Genomic DNA, 24,650 nt, shown 5'->3' with positions numbered 1-24,650 from the left:
GGGAGGATCCTCAATGTCTCACTTCACATTCATGTCTCACCATTTGTATCCCTTTATTGTTAAGAAAATTCCTCATAATCAGTGTGGGTATTGTTACATCTAGTCACATGGATACGATCTGATGAAACTGATTAGCTCCTTTTTATCTTTTTTTTATTTTTTTTATTTTATTTTATTTTAAACCTTAAGGGAAATCACATGATGCAATAAAAGTCAGTATTGCTATAATCAATCGGCCAAAAATGTGTTATTGCTAACAGTCATCCAGTTTTCTTATACAGGCTTTTATTTGAATTTTGGTCCGTGTCATCTCTAAACTGCATTTACATACATTGAAATAATAAACCAGTATTACTACCAAGTCTTCTTTTTCCATGTTACTGTACAGGCCCATCAAACTGAATGTGCTTCTAGGTCGAGTTTGTACACTTCTGATCTGATACCCTACAAACTAAGAAAGGGGAAATACCTAAAAAAAACATTGGACACATGTCAAATCCACAGAAATCAACCTCCTATATTAATAAAAATGTATGTAATTACAGGCTGTGAGGGCTGGGTTAGGGGTTAGGTATATTTTTGTATTTTCTATTTTTTTATTTTGAACAGACACCATGAGTCCGTGGTTAAAGTGAGGAGCTGTGATTAATGTGTAGGAACTGTAGCGTTTCACATGCAGGAAGTTGGGAAAATGACTTTAGAATAGAAAAATTGTGATTTTTATGGAAGTGGACAAAACCAAGGTACAGTGACATGTTCTCAAAGAAAATAAAACCCAGCCTTGGGAGTTGTCCTCGTATGTCCTTTCAAAGTGATCGTTGTTGAAATCAACAACATTTTTTGTAATACTGTCAGTTTGTGTTAGAGTGTGAGAAATAACCCACAAACAAGTTGCAAAACAGATGAGTCAGATGCTAAATGACAGACTGAAATTATAGCAATCAGCAGAACGGGAGGTCACAGTGGACGTGACTGATGATGGACTGAGGACAATTCATACAAATTATCTTTACACGAGACTAATAAAACCCTCAGTCCCATTTTTTTCCCGACATTTGTTTTGCATTGTCCACTTTGAATTGAAACACAACAAAAAAGGAGCAATGGTATCTTTGTGCTGCGCTTTGAAAGGAAAAAAGCATTATTATTAGAGAGATGTGATGTGAGGACAATTTCCTCGACAACATTAATTGGCTCTTTCTAAACTCTAGCATTTATGAAGCCATTTTTTAGTTTTGTTTTTAGTTTTTCTTTTTTTTTTTTGTCCGCAAGAGGTGATAATAGAGTGATAAAGGCAATACGGTGCGACAGAAAAGCAATTTGAAATGCATTTTCTCTGATTGTGTGCAGCCTGAATGTTACAAAGAAAGCCACAATTACATAAGATACATAAATGTCAGGGCCCTGGGCAACTCATCCAGTCAGAACTTGTAAATGTCCCTAAATGAACTGCTTTGCCAAGGAATGAAGACGAGTTGCAGTCACCAGGAGTACAGCAGAACGGTGCATACACTGCTGAGCTTATCTCTCTAATGTACTCACAGTCACTTCAGTCATCGTGCACAGGAATGCAGATTTAACATTTAACCTCCTCCCTGGCAACACGGTGGTTTAGCGGTTAGCGCTGTTGCTCCACAACAAGAAGGTCGTGGTTTCAGTTCCCGGGCCTGGGGCCTTTCTGTGCGGACAGTAGGTCTGAGTGTGAGTGCGAGTAGACAATGAATCCTCTGTGATCACAACATATTTATGTGTGTCTAGCTCAAATTGGACATCCTTGGGCTTCAAAATGAAGTTGAAGAGCTCTAAACCTTCATTCTGCCCAAAGCCATCAGAAGAGGATTCCACTTTTGAAGTCTATGTGAAAATGGCCCTACTTCTCATTCGATAAATTAGCTCAGAAAATATTTTCCAAATGAGTTTTTGGTGTCACTCTCTAAGTTCAATCCTTGTCCAATATAACATGATGTTGATCTTTTGGCACAATAAACCAGGGGATAGCTATTGTGCCACTGACAGACAGGAGCACACAAAGCTGCCTTCCCTTCCTCTGATCCACTTTCCTCCCCAGATAGTTTCTTCAAGTAAACAAGAAAAACTAGATTGTGCAAATGGAATAGCGAACTGGCAGGTTCCCACTTCATCTGGATACAATATGTGAATAATGAGTATCCCAGGCGGAGGCGGGCAGTGTCTTGCCATTATTGTCTGTATGGCACGGTTTTTCCAGAAGAAGATCTTCCTGTTAACAGGTTGAGCTGGAGGTTTTGTGTTCTCTGTCCATCCGTCCTCACTGTAAAAGCAGTATCCGAGTAAGTCCTCAAGGGAATTTCCTCAGTTTGGCAATATTCACTCAGATGAAGCGATTCCATTTCATTGGTCAAAGGTTAAAGGTCAGTGTGGACTCAAAGCATATTTTTGGCCACAGCTCAAGAATTCACACAGTTATTATGACACAAGCGTTAAATAGGATAAAATGATCAAAAGATGACAGGGCAGCTTCGCTGTGCCATTGTGCAAAATCAGCTCTGGCCATTATCCGCTGTAACTCAGACAAGGGAGAGTCTGACCATTTTTCTGCATCGTGTTGGTGGGGGTGATCATTTTTCAAGCTCTGTATAGTTGGCTAAATCCAAGGAAGTCATGGCATAACTGATTGTGATCATAAAGGAAATAGGAAATCATAATCTTGGAGTTCACTGAGCTTCCCACTTCATGAAAGCGGATCATGTAGATTATTCTGAAGGCAAGAGATTTAAGTGTGTCATTCAGAAAGTGGGTTAAAACACATGCAGCAGCACTTGAGATGTCTTCAGGCTGGTGTTTAACCGATGTCTTTGGTTACAATTTAATGTAATCCTGGACCAGAATCAGTTCATGCCCAAAAGCAGTGAATATGTGTCATATAAAAGCTGTTGATAGATCGATGCAGCAAAGAATAATAATAAATAGATGAAGACGTGACAAGAAGACAAGAAAAGTAAATTCACATGGTCAGAGCTCCTTAGCAGCTGTGTCACAATAGCTCTACTTAATCGTCCCTAAAAATAATTTTATATTCACTGCCATCCAAACATAAACAGAAGTGACAGCAGTGTACCTTCCTCACGGCGTCCTTGCAGAGGGACGGTATCACAAAAAGGTTGCTTTCGTTTTATCATTTCAGGAGAATCCGGGAGGTGAAACCTTTCAGTAAAAAAGGGCCAATCTGTGGGAGGAGTGTGGAATCATGAGGGCGCAGATACTGTAGTTTCATTTTTCTGCGTGTTCCTCTCAAGGTCTTCTCTGGCCCAATGGAAAAAAAAAAAAAACAAAAAACAGGATGGCCTCGTGGGAGCAGCAATTTAAATGAACAAGCTGCTTTCCTGCCTGTCCAAAACGTCCATTATCAGTGATGGTCTGCAGTGCCAGAGCTAATTAACCTGTATCAAAATAAATAGCTGGTGCCTGTATGCCTCTACAGCCTGTTCTCTGGCAGTTTTAATTCATGTTGTGTGCAATCACACTTTTCACCTTTAAGTCAAACTGCACATCATTTGAAGTCTTCTCAAGATATTGCGTTCACATGGCCAAATGCTGTTTTGGTCAGTCGCAGAGAAGTTGACCTTCGAAGACCAAAACTGAAAACATTTGCTCCTTCTGTTGTCCAGCTGTTGTCCAGATTTTAATGAGAATCCCAGAGGGCCTTACTCTTTGTGGGCAGACGGCTTCAACACACGATGCCTCCGGTGGCGTCTGCTGTCAGTTCTGAATGAAAGATTCTCTCAGACTGAATGCTCCAATAATCTCACCTATTTGCCTTCAGCCTGCGGTTCTCTAATTTCACTCTCTGGAAGCCAATAATGGACAAAAACCGACAGATTTACAATGAATATTTTTGAAAGTTCATGGAGCCAACTTGGATTGGCCTCTAAAATGTTCAATCTATAGCTGAAGTGAGGGGTTTAAGTTCATGAAGACAACTTTGTCTCAGTTTGCATTGAGATTGAAAGATTACCAGCAAACAGAAATTGAAAAGAAAGCTATTTAGAGTGCAATATTAAAACTATGCATGAAACCATAATAGCTGCCACACTATGAGCTCAAGAGACCCCTAACCTTATGAATACCAGAGAGATTTCAAGAGCAGACGATGGAAATATGTAACAGACGAATACATTTTTCATGAACAGAAGAGCAGCTGTAGTGAATAAACAAAGATGAACTTGAACCAAAAAGAACACAAAGCAAAAACAATCTCATCAGCTTCGTTGAAAATTTAGCAAGGTTTTAGCTTTACCTGTTACTAGGCAACAGCTTCTCCTACCACTTTTTTTTGTTATGTTTGGACTCAGGTTGATGAATACAGGCCTGACGCTCACTTACATCCGTGATGCCTTTTTGTTGATGAAACTGATACAACTCAGAACTTTGTGAAATGAAATGTTATGATAAAATTTTTGGTCTTGAATTCTGGTTATACTAAAATATATACTATATATACCATAAAGCCATCTCTTAACCCAGTTATTACCTTTTTAATGATGTTAATCTTTCGAATTATCCTAATATATCTAATTAATTTTGTCACTTTGATTACTGTAGCTCGGCTTTAGCAGCTGTTGTACATTCAGCCCTTGCAGTCCAAGTACTTACATTAAACTCTCACCGTTTACGCCAAACAGAAGCATGAGGAACGGACTTTGTTGTATCGATTCACTAGATTTGTATCTGTTTAAATTTCAAACCTTCACACACTGTAGACTCCATCGTGTCACACCTAAGGCTGAGCGGTTCCCAAAAGGTGTGTATGAATTCATTCATTCATTCATCTTCAACCGCTTATTCATTTCCGGGTCACGGGGGTTGCTGGGGCCAATCCCAGCTCGCACTGGGCGAGGGCGGGGTCTCCCTGGACAGGTCGCCAGTCCATCACAGGGCCAACACACAGAGACAGACCAACAACCACTCACACTTACACTCACATATAGGGACAATTTAGAGTCAGTAGTTAACCCAAACAAGATGTCTTTGGATGGTGGGAAGAAACCGCAGTACCCAGAGGAAACCCACACAGGCACGGGGAGCACATGCAAATTGAACCGAACCCATGACCTTCTTATTGTGGGGAAACAGCACTAACCACTATGCCGCCATGCTGCCCCGGTGTGTATGAATAATGGTTTTAATGTTACAAAGCGCCGTCATTGTTTTTTCCACTGCAATAAACCACTGAAAGGATTTTGCTGTACTGCCTGCCAGGCCACATTGTGTGCTTGTATTGCACATTAATAGATTCCTTCATGCCAAAACTTGGTCATCAAAATGGATCACTGGTTAGCACCAGGGAGCATTAAAGTGAAAAAGTCAGAGCCAGATGGTGAACCAAGACGTGATCTCTACCCTGTCAGACAAATAAGAACAACAGCGTTTCCCCTGCTGCATTTTGAGAATTAAGGTGGAAGAGGTTGCGAAACACCACATTCGATATTTATATCGGTGTGCGGTGAACTATGCGCTCAACCAAATAGAATGATTATGAATCATTAGAGATGAATGACATTGATTTGCTGACGGACAACTTGTTATACCTATACTTTAAGTATTACAAAACCGAAATGCATCCATACACTAATCATCAGACTCATAAGGACAGAGGGAGTGGCAGAGGTCACAGAGATAAGTGGGTGGAACTCAAGATTGCTGTTCTCGTCTCTTCCAGATCGAAGCCTGCAGTAAGGAGGCCGAGAAAATCGATTCCCTCATCAACTATGCCAGCCCAACACTTGTTTCCCAAGTCCCACTTTCTGCCTTCCTCACTTCCGAAATCAAAACCTCTTCCATCCACTCTACCGGGGGTGCCCCCACCTCACCCCTGACTCCGGGCTTGTACTTACTCCTTGGTGTCCTCATCGCCGCAGCCCCCAGCCTCTTCCAGCTCTAAGTGCCTAATCGTCTTTTCCCAGCCTCCCCTGTAACCAAAGTAAACCCCCTCCATGCGCACAGACCCCAGCCCCACCCCCCCCCCTTGCAAGGATCACAGGGGCATCATGAGGTGAGTGTGTTTGGACTGTCAAAGAGCAGGAAGAGGCGGCAGCGCCTTTTGACAATCATTGGAATCAACTCACCTGCGTTAAACAATCAAGGCGGTGGAAAAGCTATTACCATGGAAACCTTATGTATCAAGAGATGAACAGTATTATTGAGTTTTTGAGTGGATGAGTTACTCACTGGGTTTTTCTTCCAGTGAAGTGGGCTTTAGTGTGTGTGTGTGTGTGTGTGTCTGTGTGAGTGTGAGTATGTGTGTGTGTGTGTGTTTGACCTTTGAGAAGCATTTGGCTTCATAACAGCAGTGTTTTTCCATTAGTCCCAGCTGCAAACTCCTCTGAAAGCTGTTGGGACATCAATTTCATGATTCCCTGCCTTGTCCTGAGGCTTCACGTGTTGTGTTGTTTTTGTGCGTATGTTTGTGTGCATCCAGTTGGATTTCGGCAACAGACTAGGGTGAAACATCCCTCTTTGGCAGCACATCTGCCTGACAAGTTACCTGAAATTCCCTTAGAGACACACACACACACACAGACACAGTAGTTGGTGTCAGTAAATTCAGACTTCTCTGTTGTGATGTATCGGATGCAGCCTGATCAGCCTCTGAAATTAGAGCGTGAACCGCAGTGCATCCTGTACGTGGACCTAGTGTTTTAACCTCTAACCTCACCAGTGTTAATGCCGTGCTCACAGAATGAGCCAGCTCAGATGAAACTAAAGTCAGCGGCTGCTGACGAAACAGACCGCCCGAAATGTGACCAGATCAAAAGCCAAACAAAAAAGTTCAAATATTTAAGTAGCCCAGTTTCTGTTCTGAAATGCATCAGAGCCGGAGTGATGATCTGGATTCTAAAAAAGATCAATAAGTTGTCAGTCTTTACTTGATGACCTGAAGCTTTTGTCCAAAACAAACCTGACAACACTTTAACTGACGTGGTGTTCACAAACAATATGTCACTCATCTATCCTGAGTGCAGGCAAATACATCAGAATATGATGTAATATTCCAGCGAAAACCAGAAGTGAAATCAGTATTATGGTAAAGCAGCAGTTCAGTTACCATGTAGTTGTAATTCTGTAAATGTCACAAGATTATTTCAGAATTTTCGTACTTCCAAGTTGGAAAAATTGCGATGTTTTTCAGCAGATCCAAATTAATTTGAATGAAAGAATTAGTGAAGGCAGCTAGTTAATTGAACTGTTTTCAAATCATTAAGACAACCAATCCATTAAACAGATTCAGGAATAAATATAATAATGATGATAATAAATATGGTCCCCCCCCCACTAACAGTTTAAACTGTTTTGAATTAATAACATTATAAATCCTCAAATTGGAGAAACCAAAGCCAGAGGAGGTTTGGCAATCAATAATGCTCAATGTCATCAGACAATCTGATCCAGAAGACAAAGGCTCTTGTCGCTCTTTTGCGTGGGAGAGATTGTTCTGAGCAGCTGACTCTGGAATTTCAGAGCAGATTTGGTCTCTGCTTTATTTAACATTTCCTGTTCATTTTATAACATACAAAACGAAGCGAAACAAATGGCTGCCTTCAGGGGAGGAAACGATCTGACTGTAAGCGTTGGAATATGGTCCTCAGAGATGCTGAGTGAGCATTTGTGGTTAACGGAGTTCTCCACCAATCCCGTGTTGCACTTTCATAAAATAGGACAACTTGCAAGAGAGACATTTTTCAAAAGAGGACCATAAATCCTAACTGTCAGTCCTGAGTTCCCATAATGTCATTTGATATTTGATTTATGGTGCTCCCCGTCTGGTGAGCGCTGCTGTCTTTCAAACAGCAGATCATAAAGTTAACTTTAAAAACTTGCAGAATTAAAAATAAATGGCTGCTCTCCAAGCCTGACCTGATCTAACCTTGTTTACATCCATAGTAGCAACATTAAGGTTATTTTACCAAAATGCCCCAAATAAACAAACTGATCTTGATATCTACAAATGGTGGATTTTCCCTGTAATGTCCTCCTGCGTGCCAAACTGAAGAATGGACCTTTAAAATCAGTATAATTCCTTCATATTAGCTGGGATATTAGACCGTATTGGCTGAAATTGGATCATTATCTGAGGCAAAAGAGTATTTTGAGCACCACTTCCATTAAAGTGTGCTCAGGACATTTCCCAGCAGTGGGTGAATGACGTTTTACCGTGTAAAGCAGTGGAACAGCCTGGATCGTCACTCCCTTTGTGTGAAGCCAGTAGCTCTGAAAAAGTATTAAAAGGGATGCTTCCTCTTTGTATATATGAACTAGAAGCCATTTAATAACAACAAAGGACAATCACGTAGTCACTACCCACACTCCACTTTGGGTAGAGAAGATTTTCCACAGTATGCCTTGCATATAGTGTCTTATATGAAGTAATAATAAAAATACAATAACTTTATATTTGTTAAGAAATGTCTCTATATTTGATATGTACCTGATAATGGATTGAGGTAATAATAACCAATGTGCCATGTTTTTTGTTTTTTGTTTTTTGTTTTTTGTTTTTTTTTGTGTGTATTTTTAAACGAATACTTTATATCCTTTATTGCATGATAACAATTATGAAGTGTTTTTATTCCAGAATGTACTTCAGTGTGTGTTGTCCCGTGTCTATGTGTTTGTCTATCTGCCTGTACAGCACGTGTCCCAATGTCAAACAGTATTACTGTGCTAGGCAGCTCTGTAGCAGGGAACCCTCACCACGGCTCCTCCATCTCTTATTGTTATTATCTTTTGAATTATTGTAATTATGGTTATTACTATGTCTATATCCTCTGGGGCCAAACAAAGATTTGGCTGCTTGCATATGTTCTTCAACGTTGATTTCAGGCCACAAAAACTATTTCAAACTCAGCCGAAGTCGTGGAACAGTCACCATTTGTTTGCTTTCCTTTCTCAGAGTGAGACGTGACGATCGATATCGGTCCACACACACACACACACACACACACACACACACACTGGGAGTCCGGTCACGGTTAGCTTAGCTTAGCTCAAACACTGGAAGCAGGGGGAGACAGTTAGCCTGCCTCTGCCCAAATCCACAAATGTTTAATCTGATTCATCTGATCAATGAGGAAGTGTTACTGGTAGAGGTTAAGTTTGTTTCGGTAAAAGCAACAGTCTGTTTCCTCACTGTGCAATAAACATTAACTAAATCTCACACTGTCTCAAACCATTTTGATAATAAATAGACGGTACACTCACTTGCATAGTACTTGCATCCCAAATCACACATGGCTGGCAACAATCACAGTTGTGCGACCATTTCACTCTCCCTTGTCGCCCCGGTGCCGAACGCTATTAGCCGCTGTCATCACTGGCCTCCTTCCTGCCATTTTCACAACTCCCAGGTCATGTATCTGTGGCCCCTCCGTTCCACTGCGCCGCCACAATGGCAACGCCGCTTGTCACACACGTCGGCTCAGACAAATCATACAGTTTTCCAAACTTCTAACAAGATATGTCTCTATGAAGCAGGAAGTCGCTGCTGTGTTTAAGGTTTAAACCACGCCAAGAGGAATTTAGCCTTGTGACGCTTGGTCCATTTCCACAGCGACTATGTTCCTGTCTACTTTTCATTTCTTTTCCACGCCCGGCTCCATGCCTTGTTTCAAATTGGCCATTGAGGTGTTGGTCGCAGCGTGGCAGTCAGGTCAGCATTAGACCAGATAGAACTAGGTGCATCCACTGGGTGCATAGAATAACCAGAATTTCCAAACCATCCTCACATCTCACTCTCAAAAAGAAAGCTCTCTCAGAATTTTCAAGTTTTCCTACAGTATGGAAGTGTTTTTATTCGCTTTTTACAACTGCATTTGCAGAGGGAGGAGTACTTTTAGCAAGAAGCTCATTTCTCCTGTCTCTTAGTATGATATAAATGTGGTGTCATGGCATGAAATGGAAGTCAACTGCCCTGAGCATTTGAAGCCTAAGGCAGGCTGGAGGACTCGGACTGATCAGCCGAGGTGGGGTCTGGGCAGTTTTGCCTAATACTGCGTGTTTCTGCATATGGTTTGTAATGGCTCTTTGATGACTGTTTCACTTGAACATGAACCCCAAAAAAAAAAAAAAAAAAAAAAAAAAGGAATTGGATAACAAAATCAACACGATGCATATTTCATGAACTATAAAAAAGCAATACCACAACCAACACTGTGTTTTTGTCTGTTGTGAGAGACAATCTGAGCTCAGCGGCCTCACCAATGAAAACCAAAAGATTTCATTTCAAATCGCGTTCGCTGCTAAAGCTGCAGATGCCACAACAAACTGTATGCAACAGCTACGTCTGCATTAGTTCCTAATGTGCTTGAAGCCTTACCTGAATGCCAGGAAGAAACACAAAGAGCTGATCTGTTGCATCATTTGTTAGAAAAGTTCTCGAGGTATAAGATGTTTGGATTCTGCTCGGGGGATTGACGTATGAATCTCAAACCACCAGGATATAAATACAATCTTGAGTTGTGTTCTTGCTCTCACACACACACACACACACACACACACACCTTCTCACAGAAGAACCTGAAGTGAATGATCAATGCTCAGTTGGTACCAAGTTCTATATCACTTTGAAAAGCTGTTGAAAATGACTAAGTGGCTGCAAGCAAACAATGTGGGAAAATTACATGATTGCTGGCGTGTCTAGTTCTAAATGAATGATAAATTTCTCTTTTTAGCCAATTTATATGTTTGTAGATGCACCAGGAGGCGCAGTTTGAACAATGCTGTCATAGTAGCATGCTAATGAAGCAAAAGTAAGTATATATGTGCACATCTGCTGTCGTTATGGGGTCTTTAACAATGTGCTCTGCTAACCCATAAGTGAGGCTTTCCATTCAAATCAGAGGTTTAAAGCCTCATGCCCGAATGAGCTGATTGGTTATCTTTGAACCCGCAAGTTATATTTAGGTAACACTTTGTATTTCATTGGTTCAATCAGTAATTCGGAGGCTTCTCACCAAACCCAGCTGCTGGGATATGAACAGATTAAACATCCCTACTGAGGCATGTGACTGTGGCAACTGTGAGAAGCATCAAAGCCTGGTATGTGCTGCTTTAACACGTACAAGTTATGGGAGTTGCTTAAGAATGAGGTTAAAATTGTCAAGATAGTCAGCGCGCGCCATTAGACTATAAGCAGCACATTCATTACTGGAGCATGCAGATGTAATTATAGTCAGATCCTCATGTTCTCTAATGATGGAGCAGTGATATAACCCCCTTCATTTACATATTCACACAGTCGGCTGTCCTTCCTCCATTTGGCAGCTGTGACTGTTGCTCTTAGCCAAGATTATGTGTTTAACTTGTTTAATATTATAAATAGCTTATTATGTATTATAGCATTAGGCCTGCATGCAGCTTTGAATGCAAGCTTATCTCAGCATAAATAAAAAGCCTAGAATAGAGCTTCGCGAGTACAGTGTGTTTAACTGCCAACGGCTGAGAATAATTGCGCTGAAGAAAAATTAATAGTTCTTTAAATTCCAACTTTTTGTCATCATAATGATAATGTTCGATGATTGAGGGCTGAGCTGAGAATCTCGACTTTTTGCCTTTTGTGAAATGAAAGTGCCTGCAAATTCAGGTCGCAGAAGCCTTGCTGGCACATGTTGATGGAAAAATAGGATGTGTGCACAAATAAAATGATATGATTGTCATTATTGGACGTAATAGGTAGCTATGAGCACGAATTACACCTGAGACTGATGGGAATGTGATTTGCTTTAAAAATTTGCAGCCAGAAACTGAAGTTTCGAACAATTGAAATTGTTTTTCTTGTCTAATTTAGCAATTTTATACAAACAGACTCGAGGATCAGGAGCTTTTTGTGTTTTTCTGCGGGAGATTAGTATATCAGGATCTGCTCAAAGGCACAGCCATCTTGGCTGCCAGCTAATCTCTCTCTGCTCCTCTCCACACACACCACAATTGACTTTGGTAATTTTGTTTTAGGTTTATCCTCAAGTTTCATTTCGGCGCCATTCATCGCCTGCACTAGATCGCCTCGCCCATACAACTCATATATCTTATGAATTTCCACATCTCACTCTTATCAATTATGTGTCACGGCTTTGTTGTGGGCATTTCTGCCAGAGTTATGATCAGTCTTCAACGCAGTACAACAATGTTGATCTTTGATGACATCATCTGGCTCAGGAGGTTTCTATTTGTTTTTCCCAAAGGCTATATATACTGTAAACCCAAATGATGAAGCTCAGAGCTGGCAGCTCAGTTGTCACTACCTCTATATACATCTCTGCACTACCTTTATACACAGCATGAAGCCCTGGTGAAGTTTTTTTTGACTGTAAACGTGTTAATTTCTGCCATGAAGCGGGACATTTTTAAATGAGAATGTATGGACTGACAGTGTTGGAGCTGTATTTGCCTGGCATGTGGCTGCGCGCTTTCATCCAAGATGAAATGCAGCAAGCGAGCTGTACTTCACAGAATAAGACAGAGGCACAGCCAGACACATTTAACACCATCTGAGCACTCTGTTTGACCTTTGACCCCTTTGTCCTGCTAAATAAGAGCCAGCTGGCGATTGTCAATGGTGTCCTGCAGACGTTTCAGGTTTGCATCTCTGTGCCACAGTGTGACGTCTTCCTTGAGCGCCAAGCATGAGCTGAAAGCCGACATAATGAAACACTTTGAGAAACAGAGTCGGAGTTTGATTCTCTCCTCATTAAGCTCATTGTTGTGCTGTTAGTTTTTCCCAGGGAAAACACTTTGTTGTGTTGCGCTCACAGAATTTTGAGATGGGAGCGCAGCAGATTGCAGTGAGCAGCTGGATTTACACTGCAAATCCCTTAGTTCTTCTCCTCCCACTGTGGAAAGAACAGAAAACAACAAACAACAAACAACAAAAAAAAAAAAAAAAAACAGTTCTGCAGCTCCTGATTCATGGCCACTCTTTCAGATCATCACAGGAGGCTCTGCAGAGGCCCTGCCATGATTCCTCTTGCTTTCTCCTCTTGGCCTTATAGCTTAAGAGCTTTGTTGAAAATTGCAACTTTATGCTTACGGTAGTTTCTCAGTCATTGAGCTTCACTGTAGCCGGGGCTGAGTAGTTGATCACGCTGCCCTGGACTCTGAATTTGAAAGAAAAGTTGCAGAAATTCAGTCTTCTCATATTTTCACATCATGTTCCTTGCTCGCCCCCTGTCCCCTCAGAGCCACATTAGCTCATAAGAAAATGTGCAGTGAGGGTTAATGAGCTGAGATGAGGCTCCTTCATTAAATTCATCAGCAGTCATCTTTCCTCCGCAGCGAAAACACACAGGATATTAAAGACCAATTGAGTCCAAAGTGTGTGGAGGCTTTGCAGGTCCAGAAGTGTGAGAAGTCACATGTTCCAAAAACAAAAGCACGAAATGTTTCCCAGAAGAGTTTGGCTTAACTGAGACCAGACGTGCGCAAACAAAGCATAGTCCGTGTTTACAGAGATGAACCACACGCCTGCAGGCTGAGGTGAAGTGGGTGAAGTCCAGCAGACTCACGGCAACAGTGACTCTAAAGCTGCTGTCCAGATCCATGTGGACATCATCTGTGTGTGAGTGGCCCTTCAAGGACATGGGATCTACCTGCAGTGCAGCCAAATCCCCAAAGCTTCCATTTCCATCAGTGTCATGTTGTTCCCCTCAGGTTTGAGAGGCAGACGTTCCTTCAGCTGTGACTGCTGGATTCCAAGGAGCTGATGAGGCCTCCGAGTCATCCCAGCCAGATTATATGATCATAACCACAGTAAAAATACCCTGGTAGTAGGCAGCAGAACATCCCATTCAGCACTTGCAATTTTCTCATCAATACCCTCCCAAGGCAATTTTTTCCAACTAATAACAAGCGGAATCATAAAAGAGTTGTGATGAAACTAAAGATGGCTCATTATGTAACCCTCTTGTTCTCGTGGATCTTTCTCAAACTTCAAGATACTTAAAGGAGCTTTATGAAAGTGTTGCTTTGCTTTTATTTCTACCACTTGCTTTCTTCTACTTCTACCATACTCTCCCAACTAGCTGGACTTCTGCCGCTCTTCGAAACCAGGTCCCTCAGAGGGTGCAGTATAGCCTCTTGTGTTCTTAAATTAAACTTAGTTAAAGAGCTATCTGCTAATCTACTGATCTGCCATGTCGGTAAACATGAGAATTAGGCGGGATTTGGTAATGGCAGACACCCAATATGAAAGGACTTAATCCAGCAGTCCTAGAGCAGGGATCAACTTCCCAGTTGAGTTTTTGAATTCATATTAGTAAGTTTTCGAAATGAATCCTATTGACATCACACTACAGTCAAAGATAGCTGAAAAAGGAGGTGGCTCATTTCCAATTATTTCCTCTGACTGAGAGTTTCAACCCTCAGAAGTCCTTTCATTCCGAAGGGAGAGGTAGCCATGATCGCTGATTAAGATTCTTTTGTCCTATTGTCACTTGAAAGAATGAATATTGGATCGATTTTCTTTCAAGTCACAGACTTTCCAAAGTTCAGCTCCGAGGCCTGCAGCCTTTCTGTGTGGGGTTCCCTCCAAGTATTCCAACTTCGTCCCACAGTCCAAAGACAAACGTGTGGATCTTACTTGGTGACTTTAGTTTCCCTTTAGACATGAATGTGAGTGCGAATGGTTGTTTGTCTCTATATGTTGGTGTTGTGATAGACTGGCGACCTGTCCAGGGTGAACTTCGCCCTCACCCAGTGCACCAGCCGGGATCGGCTCCAGCACGCTCTGCAACCCTGAAGATGAGATGAGATGAGATCTTCCAAACAATCAGAGATTTTTTTTTTTTCTTCTTTTTTCCTCACTACCATTTACAGGAAATTAAGTCTATTTAAAGCCTCTCACTTTCAGAAACATCCTGCTCCGTCGGACACACATCCCTTTTCTCTGGTAGTCCTGGGTTCATTTCAATGCTGCACAGGTCTCCACAGATTAATGAATGAATGAATGACTGATCAGGACCACAATAATTTAGACAGGAGACAGAAATTGCATTGCGTTTCATATCAATGGCAGGGCTTTGTGAGGCATCGTTTGTTTACAGAACATCAACTGCAACAGACCACTGCCATATGTGAGTTACCTTGACACTGTTGGTGCTCTTAAATTCAATACCATCATACTTATATCCATATGTTATACCCTCAGTTTGTAGAGTTTCATTTTTTCGTTCTCTAACTAGTTTCAGTGTTAAATTTATAAAGCTCTGTTTTGAAATGATACAGAATTTCTTTTGAATCACCGGCACTTCAATAAATGTCTGCATAAGTCACATAGATAATTGAGTGGAATATGGTAATGCTGCGTCGCAGACACTTGTCCTCGTCCTGTCTGGGTTTTTATATATTTCACATTTATCTAATGCATTAGCAGTACATGCTTCAGAGTTAGCGGCTTCACTGAGTCTGCTCCTCCTGTCCGATTTAACGGCTTTAGCGCTGCAGTATTGAACAACGACAAAATGATAAACTGTCAGATACACAACATTTACAGGTACATGAGATGGCCACACAGATATCTATGATGATTATGGCAATGGAGAGTGGACATGGTTTAACTTCGGTTTTAAACTTCAATGTTTGACTTAAATGAAACAGTGACGGTTGATGATACAGTACGTCTTACTAGGCCTCTCCCCTCCCACTATTATCAGTCTCGTTGATCATATTTCATATTTTCCACATAACCGCTGCCGCAAATCAACTTCCCCATGTCTTCATTAAAGCCTCACCTTGGTCCTCTATCATCATCTCTTCCTACCATCCATGCAGGGGACTGGGCGAGGCAGCGATTTGCCCTTACGTGTTAATGGGACCAGCATCCCCCATCTGTCCCATCAGGAGCCACTCATGCCTGCTGGACGCCATCTGTTGCCAGCAGATCCTTCGCCATCGCAGAGGCATCTAGTGTGGAGGGGAGAATGTAGAGGCAAGGGAGAGAAATGACAAGAAGAAGAAACAGGAACATTTTTTTTTTATCTCAGATATCTCATTTCTGGGATCACCTAATCTTTCTATTAAGGGCAAAACTGCAGTGTCTCATCACAAATCACGACGCTCTAATCCAAAATTAAATACATCATCCATCAAATCAAAGGCATATGATCCTGTAGAAGTTAAATTTTGAGCAGGAGATCCAAAAGCAAAGCCATGAGAAGTGAGTGTAGGGAGTTTGCATCAGGGGTAATACAGTTTGAGTGCTTTAAAATCTGAACTGGTTGTGCTTGTTTTTTTTTTTAAACAATAACAGTACACCAAAGGATTTTTGTGTTGTGCTATAAAGAGCAAATTGCTGCCTTGTGCTGTCACAAATCAATTTTTCAATATTTCACGTGTGCTGCTGAAATCGTACAATACAATTACACACCAACTCAGCGGTGGTGGTAGATAATTTGTTTCTATTCTTTTTTTTTTTTTACCTATCAGCAATCTATCCACAGGCAATCAGTAAAACAGAAATTACATGCAGTGCCCTCAAGCTTCAAACACTCCACCTGGCAAGTTGCAAACATTATCACAGGCAACACAATGCAGGTAAAACACCCACAATCCACCCGGGTGAGGTGAGAGAGGAGAGAACACTGAATGTCAACTCTCTACACCATATGTAAAAGGGGTCAGTAATCAGGGTCAGCAAAATCACATTCCAATACAAACACACTCTAACAGACAGTATGCAGCATCAAAAAGCCAATTAATAAACAGTATTCGTGAATGCGATGCGCAAAGCTAATTCCTATTTGCTTATTTTAGAAAATGACATAAAAGTTGTTAGAAATAATTAAATTTAGGGATATGGGTGAGTGGAAGTAGAGAAGAGGAACTAAGTTGTTGCCACCATTTGCTGAGTTATGTAGAATTCATTAAAACTTTGTAATTAAAAGTCCGGGGAGCCTTGGGGCTCCCTCTCAGTACGTGAGGGGCCATTTAGAGGGAAATTACATCAGGTCGTGACCCTGGAGAGTCCAGCTCCCGCAGGGCGCCGCGTGGTGACGCATCCATAGGCTCAGTTGCAGACTCTTTGAACTCCTTTCACTTTCTCTAACTCTCTAGCTCAGAGTGCTCCACTGTTGCCATCAGAGCAGCTAATACAAAACAAGGAAAGAAAGGTTAAGCGCACGTGGAGCTGAAACTTCAGTCGAAGATCTATGGCAAGCTGCCATCAGCTTCGTAAGCACAGCTGAGCATCTCGCTCAAGGGCTAACTTAAGCCTAATTCATCTGCTGGTGAGCTAACTTAAACCAGGGAGAGTGAGCGCAGGCACAGACACCTCCTACATGCTGTAGACCAACCTCAGATTGGCACTCTGTAAACTGAGTTGTTTTTGTTTTTGTCCGTGTCGGAATATTTTTTTTTCCAGTAATCCACTGGGTCAGTAGTCATTTGGCAGTATTTGCTCACACAGCTGAAAACCTCCAAGGGGTTATTTCGTGATTCAGGCGCCTCATCTTGCCATGGCTGACTGCTACTGGTGCTGCGCCAGGACATAACAGGTCTGCCTCCCCAGGCAGCCCCGCCAGAAACCCTATAATCAGGCAGATCAACACAGAAACACATGGTAGCCAACAAGCATCCGCCACCTCCTGTGTGACACAAGCTGATTGGATGGTCCTCCAAAAAAAAAAAAAAAAAAAAAAAAAAAAAATGCTCAGCATATTCAGTCAGAACACCTGCATTAGAATCAAACAGCTGCTTTGATTTGCACATTGTTCGTTGGAGAAAATCAGAGCTCTTTACTGAAAAAACAAAGCATAAGTTTAAATTAGTTGATTGTTGCAAAGTGCTGATAACCAAGTGCTACGTGTTGTGTTATGAGTGAAAAGCACACTTATCATCAGGCACAGCAGACTTAATTAAACAGACTACATTGAAATAAACTCATGAGGCAAAATCAATTACCGGCCCACTAATCTGAAAATATGACACAATACTAGCTGGGAAAGTAAGAACATGATGCTGCTGTACACATTTTAAAAGGGAAAGCAGGCTGAGGACAGTTCAGCCAAAGACCACATTTTAAGCTTAACTGGAAAAGTGAAGCAACAAATTCTCATATGGTCTGCTTGAGTATTGCGAAGATGCGGAAATAATATTTACTCAGACACTGTCTTATACATCATTAACAAGACAGTCACACACTACACAAAAGTGTTCCTTGCTTTAAAGTAAAGCAAAATAACACATTCAGTGGGTGCATGCAGCATTTCTGTTCAAGTCAGTCGTTCCATAGATCACTAAAATGAGACAGATACTTCTTCTTGGCTACTTTCCATGGTAAAAAGAAATCATTCTGTGATGGTGACACAAACAAAAAAAATGCCTTTATTTTAAATTCCCTGGCACAATGATGAATCACAGCTATTGAAATCTGTGGATAAAATTCAACAGGCTTGGCGACGACGCAGGGGATGAAATATAGGAGGTTTTGTCTATGTGGTTATAATCAAATATGAAAGGATTGCTAAGCTACGTGCCCCCACCGAAGCCTGAGATCGACAGAACCCAAAACTCAGACCATCACAAAACAACAGCTCAATCAAAACGTGTATTTTTGCACACTTGGAACATTTCCACTAACTGCATTTCCTTCGAATGTGGTTTGAGTAGAATGAGCCCAACTCAGTTTAGCACAGCTGCTACAGTTTGGTGAAGAAAAAAAAAAATAAACCCCACTAACAATGGGGCTTTGTACTGCAACAGAAGCAGCTATAGTTAGGAGTATTTCTTTGCACCAGCTTTTAATGAGCATTGATGTAAAATCACAACACCCAGGTGAACCTGCCCAGACACAGACGCTATCATTCATCAAAGCAGAAGATGAGACATGTGATGTCACTGTTCCTCGACTGTGTGCCTTCCCATTTAAACAAAACGACAAACTACCGCCAGTGGAAAACGAGTTTATTGGCCTTTAAAGGCAGGTTTGCCATTGTTTGGAAATCTGGGTACTTATTTCAGCGGCAAAACTGTGTAAGTATCTCAGTGTTGTTTTAAATATGTATTATTAATGCACAAGATCTAAAAATACGATTTATGTATGGAAACAAAAGAAAAAGTTATGTTGAGGTGGAGGAATTGAAAATGTAACATGTAATTGTCAGTGAAAATATACTGTGCTTTTTAAAGTCTGATCAGACGGTGCGCATTTTTAGCTGTTGTCCAAGGGGCAGCACGAGCAGGTGCTATCACCATCTGCCAGAGGTTAAAGCCCCCAAAGCCAACCATTGTCTTCATCAGGAGAAGAAGCCAAGAGCACCATAAAAGACATCATCACTCATCTTGGGTTTTTAAAAACCATATTCAGAGGTGAAGGTAGAGCTGAGAAGTGATTTATGGATCTGACCTGCTCTGTAAGCTATCCTGATTGACGTGGCAAGTTGCCATGTTGGGTACAACTACACTGTAGTCAAGCCCCCTAAATCCTCCCCTATTTTATGGTCTGTCTTCTTCTGGTTGGGGCAATCATCTGAGAAACTGACATCATGTCGTATCGAAGAAGGCTCGAAACTAGAGACTGAGAACTTTAACAAATAAGGAAAACCTCTACTGAAATAAAAAATCAAGGGAGAAGTAGACTGAAATACAATCTGACTTCTGATGTGATTCTGAAAAAAACCCCATGACTTCAGAACATGAAGCCGATGCCGTCGCTCTGCATCAATAGATGTTTCATTACAGCATGGCGTGTTTACAGACATTTCCATGATTATAGGGAACAACAACAGGAAATTCAGAAGTCGAGCCTCAGTGAATCAATGTGATGCAGTGGGAGCGTGTGTGTTGACAGCACGTCCTTTTTTTTTTTTTTTTTTTGTCGCTGTTGTTTGTTGCATAAGAAGAAAATAAACTGCTGGGTTATTTTCCAGTTCAGATGATTCCTCTGGATTTCTGTATTGTACAAGAAATGGAATGTTTCACAAACTGCTGTGTTCCTTCGCATATTTTTACATAAATAAATATTTGTCTCCATCCAATCTTGAACCCATTTCTCAACACTCAGTTGCACGTTTAATGATGTAATGGGGCCTCTCTCAGTTCTTTCCTGTTAACAGTTTTGGCGTGTTTATCATTTGAGGATATTAATTGAATTAACAATTAAATAACTACCCAAAGGCAGATGAACATTAACTCCAAGGTACAACATGTCCCTTCAGGAGACTACTGTGCTGCTGCCGCTCTATGTTTCTCTCCAGCCTGTTGGTGTTACTAAATATAAGCCCCATTAACCTTATCTGCATATTTTCTGTCATGTGCATAATGATGTGGTGTGGTTTCCTTCCTTGCAGAGGAGCAGGCCTGAGCAACTGCATGGACGAGCAAAATGTTTCTACATGGATTTCTCCTATTCTCAGCATGTTTTCACATTAATATTTCCAGCAGAGTTGGATGCAATCGGGGGAAGCCAGAAGAACACTGACCTCCAGCTCAGGCATGATTTTTTTTTTGTTTTTTGTGTTTTCTCAAAATAAATAATGAATAAATGAATAAATAAAATTGTGTGTCGCATTTAGATTTTGTGGTTTTCATCAAAAGGTGGTAATCTTACACTTGGCTCCTCAGCACACATTTCATCCTTCCAACACATTTACACTTATGTTATATAATAATCATGATTATCTATTACAGGCTCAGTAAAGTAAACATCCAAACCTCACTTTTAATGGATAATCATCATCTCCTGTGTTAGGAGGAAGGAATCCTCAGTTCATCGAACAGTTGGCACCCCAATGTGTCACCAAACTCACATTCACTAAGCGAGTATCCAACGGAAACCACACTACAATGAAATGACATACAGCTGTCCGAAAGGATATTCTTTGGCTGTGGGATCCCTGTAATATAAATTCTGTTTAATCCATATACCAATCTGATGTTTGTGTGATGAAATATTCAGTATATTGACATAAATGTCTGGTACATCAAATTTAACATTATGAGTTATTTTTATCGATATGTAGATCCATCCATATTTTTTATCCAATGACTGTGCACATTTGGTCCACTTTCACTCGCTTGCAACCAGATTATTGTTGTGCCATGTGGCTTGGCTTGTATGCACTCTGTTTCTTCCCCATTTTGACTCTGATACTTTTAGTGTATGTACTTCGTTCCCCCCTCAAAGTAAAGAATCTTAATTTCTTTTTCTTCCCTGTTCAGTTGTGCTCTTGGGCACCTTTTCTCAAAACCGTGACAGCTTCTCATGGTGCTTTATGATCTTTGTCGGCTGCTTGGTTATTTGGTATTCACTTAGAAGAAATTTAAAGGCTTTGAAAATGACATGCTGTTCGAATGGAGTTTTTTAGGGGTATGGGAAAGCTTCCCCCTCATCAAACACATGAACAGTGAAAGCAGACAGAGTGCAGGTGGAGTGCACACATGAGAATGCATCCACAGGGTGAGAGCAGCCCCTGATTACCTGGTTAGGCTGAATGAAGGTGAAGGGTGTGCAGGCGGAGAGTTTTAGTTTGCTTTTGCTTCTTCTGCGTATTAAGCAATTTTGTTTAGCCTGTGTTAGATAAGTATCTTTAAATTGTGGAAATGGAATGTTAAAATGTAAATAGCAGCCTGTTTCTTTTAGAGAGGTGATTTCGTGTCTGGGGGACCTTTGCAGTGTAATGGTAGGATTCAGTTGATAGAGATAGAAGATAGAAGTGTGAAGGAAGTCAGACTGGGAATCTCTGCTGGTATCTACTGCTACCAGCTCTTGTCCGGCATTCTGCCAACTCCTGGTGAGACGGTGAATCCTTCATACTTTAAGAAATAAAAGAAAACAGAGCTGTTTTTTTTTTTTTTTTTAAAGAATGAAAGAAAAGAAAACCATTTTTTTTTTATGCTGCTTATTTCTCCACCACACTCCACCCCTCAGTCACTCTGGCTCTAATCCTGTTTGTAGAGGTACACTAACAACAAAAAAAAAAACCTACAGAGTTTTGGATATTACAGCAACAACAGAGGGAGAAAGAGTTGAGAAGGGATGTGTGTGGTAATGAATTTATCCCTATTAACATACATTTACTCTCATCTGTTGTTAAAATGCATTCATTTATAGAGGAGGGAGATTTTGCCTCTCCTAATATCTGTGCATGTCTATAATGACTTATATTTGGGCTGCTCCAGCAGGATTCAAATCACTGCACCAGTTGATATTAGGAGGAGGAATCTGCCAGAGCTATCAGCTACTGTAAGGTTTTGGCAGAAAAGCTGCTGACTCATGGCTCTATCAGGCACATAGCTACTATGTGCATTGTTTTTCAGCAACATCCTTTAATAAGCTGCGAACAAAAGCTCATATGAGAGAAAATAAGTCTGAAATCCCAAAGGTCAAGGGAGTAATACATGATCTGAGTAACAGCTGGCTGCAGGGATTAGGGTGGAGAGCTGTCCTCTTATCAGCCTCCCACAAGGATTGTCTCTGTGGGAAGCAAAACAAAACCTTGCTACTGGATATTCTCATTACCAACTGCGATCCTGTTGACTTCAGATTCAAACTGAACATGCTTTCCTGCCATTAAATTGACCAAATACCCACAGATTTTTCTAGTTCAAGAAACCAGAGTGGACGTCAATGGCTGATGAACTCCTGCTGTCATGCACTGAAATCATGAGTATGAATATGAATCCCACTCAGCATCTGGCAGATAGAGGTTTTACAACTCTCCATATACTCACCGACTGTATTGTTTTTCATATCTTGTTTTTCAATAACTTGAGTTTCCTTCTTTTCATTTATAAAAAAGAAGTAACAGTCATTTTTCCTTTTATGTGAATTCCATTTGCTACTTAAACACATTCAGACACTGGCAGCAATGCAAGCTCTTTGATGAAACAATAAAGCAGTTTGTGGCAAGAAAACAAATAACTTCCCTGTCTCAGTACAGTGCAATGGCATGTGGGTACATTAATTTAAATTTTACATCAAAAGAAATATTTTAGCTTGTTTTCACATCTTATATTAATAGGGGGAAAAAAAAGTTTAAAAATAGCACTTTTCAGGGGAAAAATGTGGAAATGATTCAAGGTTCCTGCCTCAGACCTGACCAGCCACCTCTCCCCTGTCAGCTCCAGTCCTGGATCGCCTGGTAACACCCTGCCAGATGTCAGACCGCCCCAGACTTATTCAGCTGTGAATAAGCACTGCACCCACGTTAGTGTTGTCCCAACAAATACTCAAACAACACCTGAACTCAACCTCGCTCCACTCATCTTATCATCCCACATTGCCAAATAAACCACTTAAACTGCCCATCTTTGTGTGTCTTGATTGCAGATCCTGCCTTGTACTGTTGCACAGTACCGCTCTTTCCATCTTATATATAAAGGTTCTTTTAATCGGTGATTTAGAGCCAGCCTATATTATACATTCCCCAGCCTAAATATATGCACAAGAAAAACCTCTGAGACTTCTGGAAAAGCTCAACTGCAGCACAGGTTTTCCACATTGCTAGGTAAACATGCTGTCGGTTAGTATCATGGATATTAAATGCTTTGGAACTATGTCTGATAAAGGGGGGTGTTACTCATGCGTAACCATTGGGATGCGGTCACCGACTGAGCTGTTATCAGTTTTCATCATGTTCTAAATGAGGTGGTCACAACGCACAGAGTACAAGGATGGGGTGTGATGGTCTCGGTGCAGGAAACCGAGGACAGCAGTGTCATCAGAAGATGTTATTCAGGGCCAGCCTCATAGACTCAGACAGGCTGTTGTCGACTTTTACATTCCAGATACAGTCAGAGGGGAGCACTAGCATTTAATAATATATGAGTTGACACGTATCTCTTTCTTTTTCTGAATCAATAGATACACTGGAGGGTGCTGAAGGCGAAATTGAAATCAACAAACAGCGGGTTCTTCATAAGTGCTCCTACAATGGATTCCTTTCTACTTTGAATAAAGATACCACGTCTTTCCACAAATCACAGTTGCAATTATTTCTTTCTAAGCACTGATGTTAATTTCAAGAGGTTTCCTGGGTATGAATGTATATACATATGATAATAAGTTGAATACATATTATATTTTTTTCTGATGAAAAGGACTGTGCCATTGTCTCAGTCCTGAGTGTCAAACCTGAAGGAGAATTCGATCAATCAATCATTTAAAGGTTTTTTTTTTTTTTCTGTTCTTGTGTATGGCATCCTTTTTCCACCTCATGCCCTTCATTTATAAATGATTTCATTTTGTGCTGTTCTCAAATGTTAGTATTCAGAGAGCTGTGTTGCTGGCAGCTAATCTGCCTCAGCTCATTGGATCACGTTGATCACAGCCACCACTACAGGATGTGACAACATGTTCTGCAGGAGTGAGACCCAAACTCAGAGGTCCTCCAGGGTTGCCCTGATGTCACAGGCTCGTAGGTGACCCCATCAAGGGACAGATGGACCACAGTGTGGGCTGTGGAGTAGGCAGAGGTGATGCAATCACAGACAACCTAAAGAGAGGATTCCTAGACAGCATCCCATTCCTCAGTTAATCTTTAAAAAAAATGTTTTAAATAATGTTTCTGTAAGCAAATAACAAAAATGTCAAGTCATATGAATGACACAGCCTTCAAAACAGGGGAGCTGCAGATACCTCTTGCTGTAAAGTAAAACAACAAAAAAAAAAAAACACTCGTAATATC

General features: G+C 41.0%; 1 protein-coding gene across 1 annotated transcript in view; it reads left to right on the top strand.

Moving 5' to 3' along the window:
* Window positions 1-10,116, top strand: part of reck (reversion-inducing-cysteine-rich protein with kazal motifs) — a 64,894-nt gene extending 54,778 nt beyond the window's left edge. Inside the window, exon 21 of the mRNA XM_029529289.1 lies at window positions 5,699-10,116. Coding sequence (XP_029385149.1) covers window positions 5,699-5,920 — 222 coding nt within the window. The 3' untranslated portion in view covers window positions 5,921-10,116. The remainder of the gene's footprint in view (window positions 1-5,698) is intronic.
* The last annotated feature ends 14,534 nt before the right edge of the window (window positions 10,117-24,650 follow it).

The sequence above is a fragment of the Echeneis naucrates genome, chromosome 20, assembly GCF_900963305.1.
Source record: "Echeneis naucrates chromosome 20, fEcheNa1.1, whole genome shotgun sequence".
Taxonomy (NCBI): domain Eukaryota; kingdom Metazoa; phylum Chordata; class Actinopteri; order Carangiformes; family Echeneidae; genus Echeneis; species Echeneis naucrates.
This window is presented reverse-complemented; position numbering and strand designations above follow the sequence as displayed.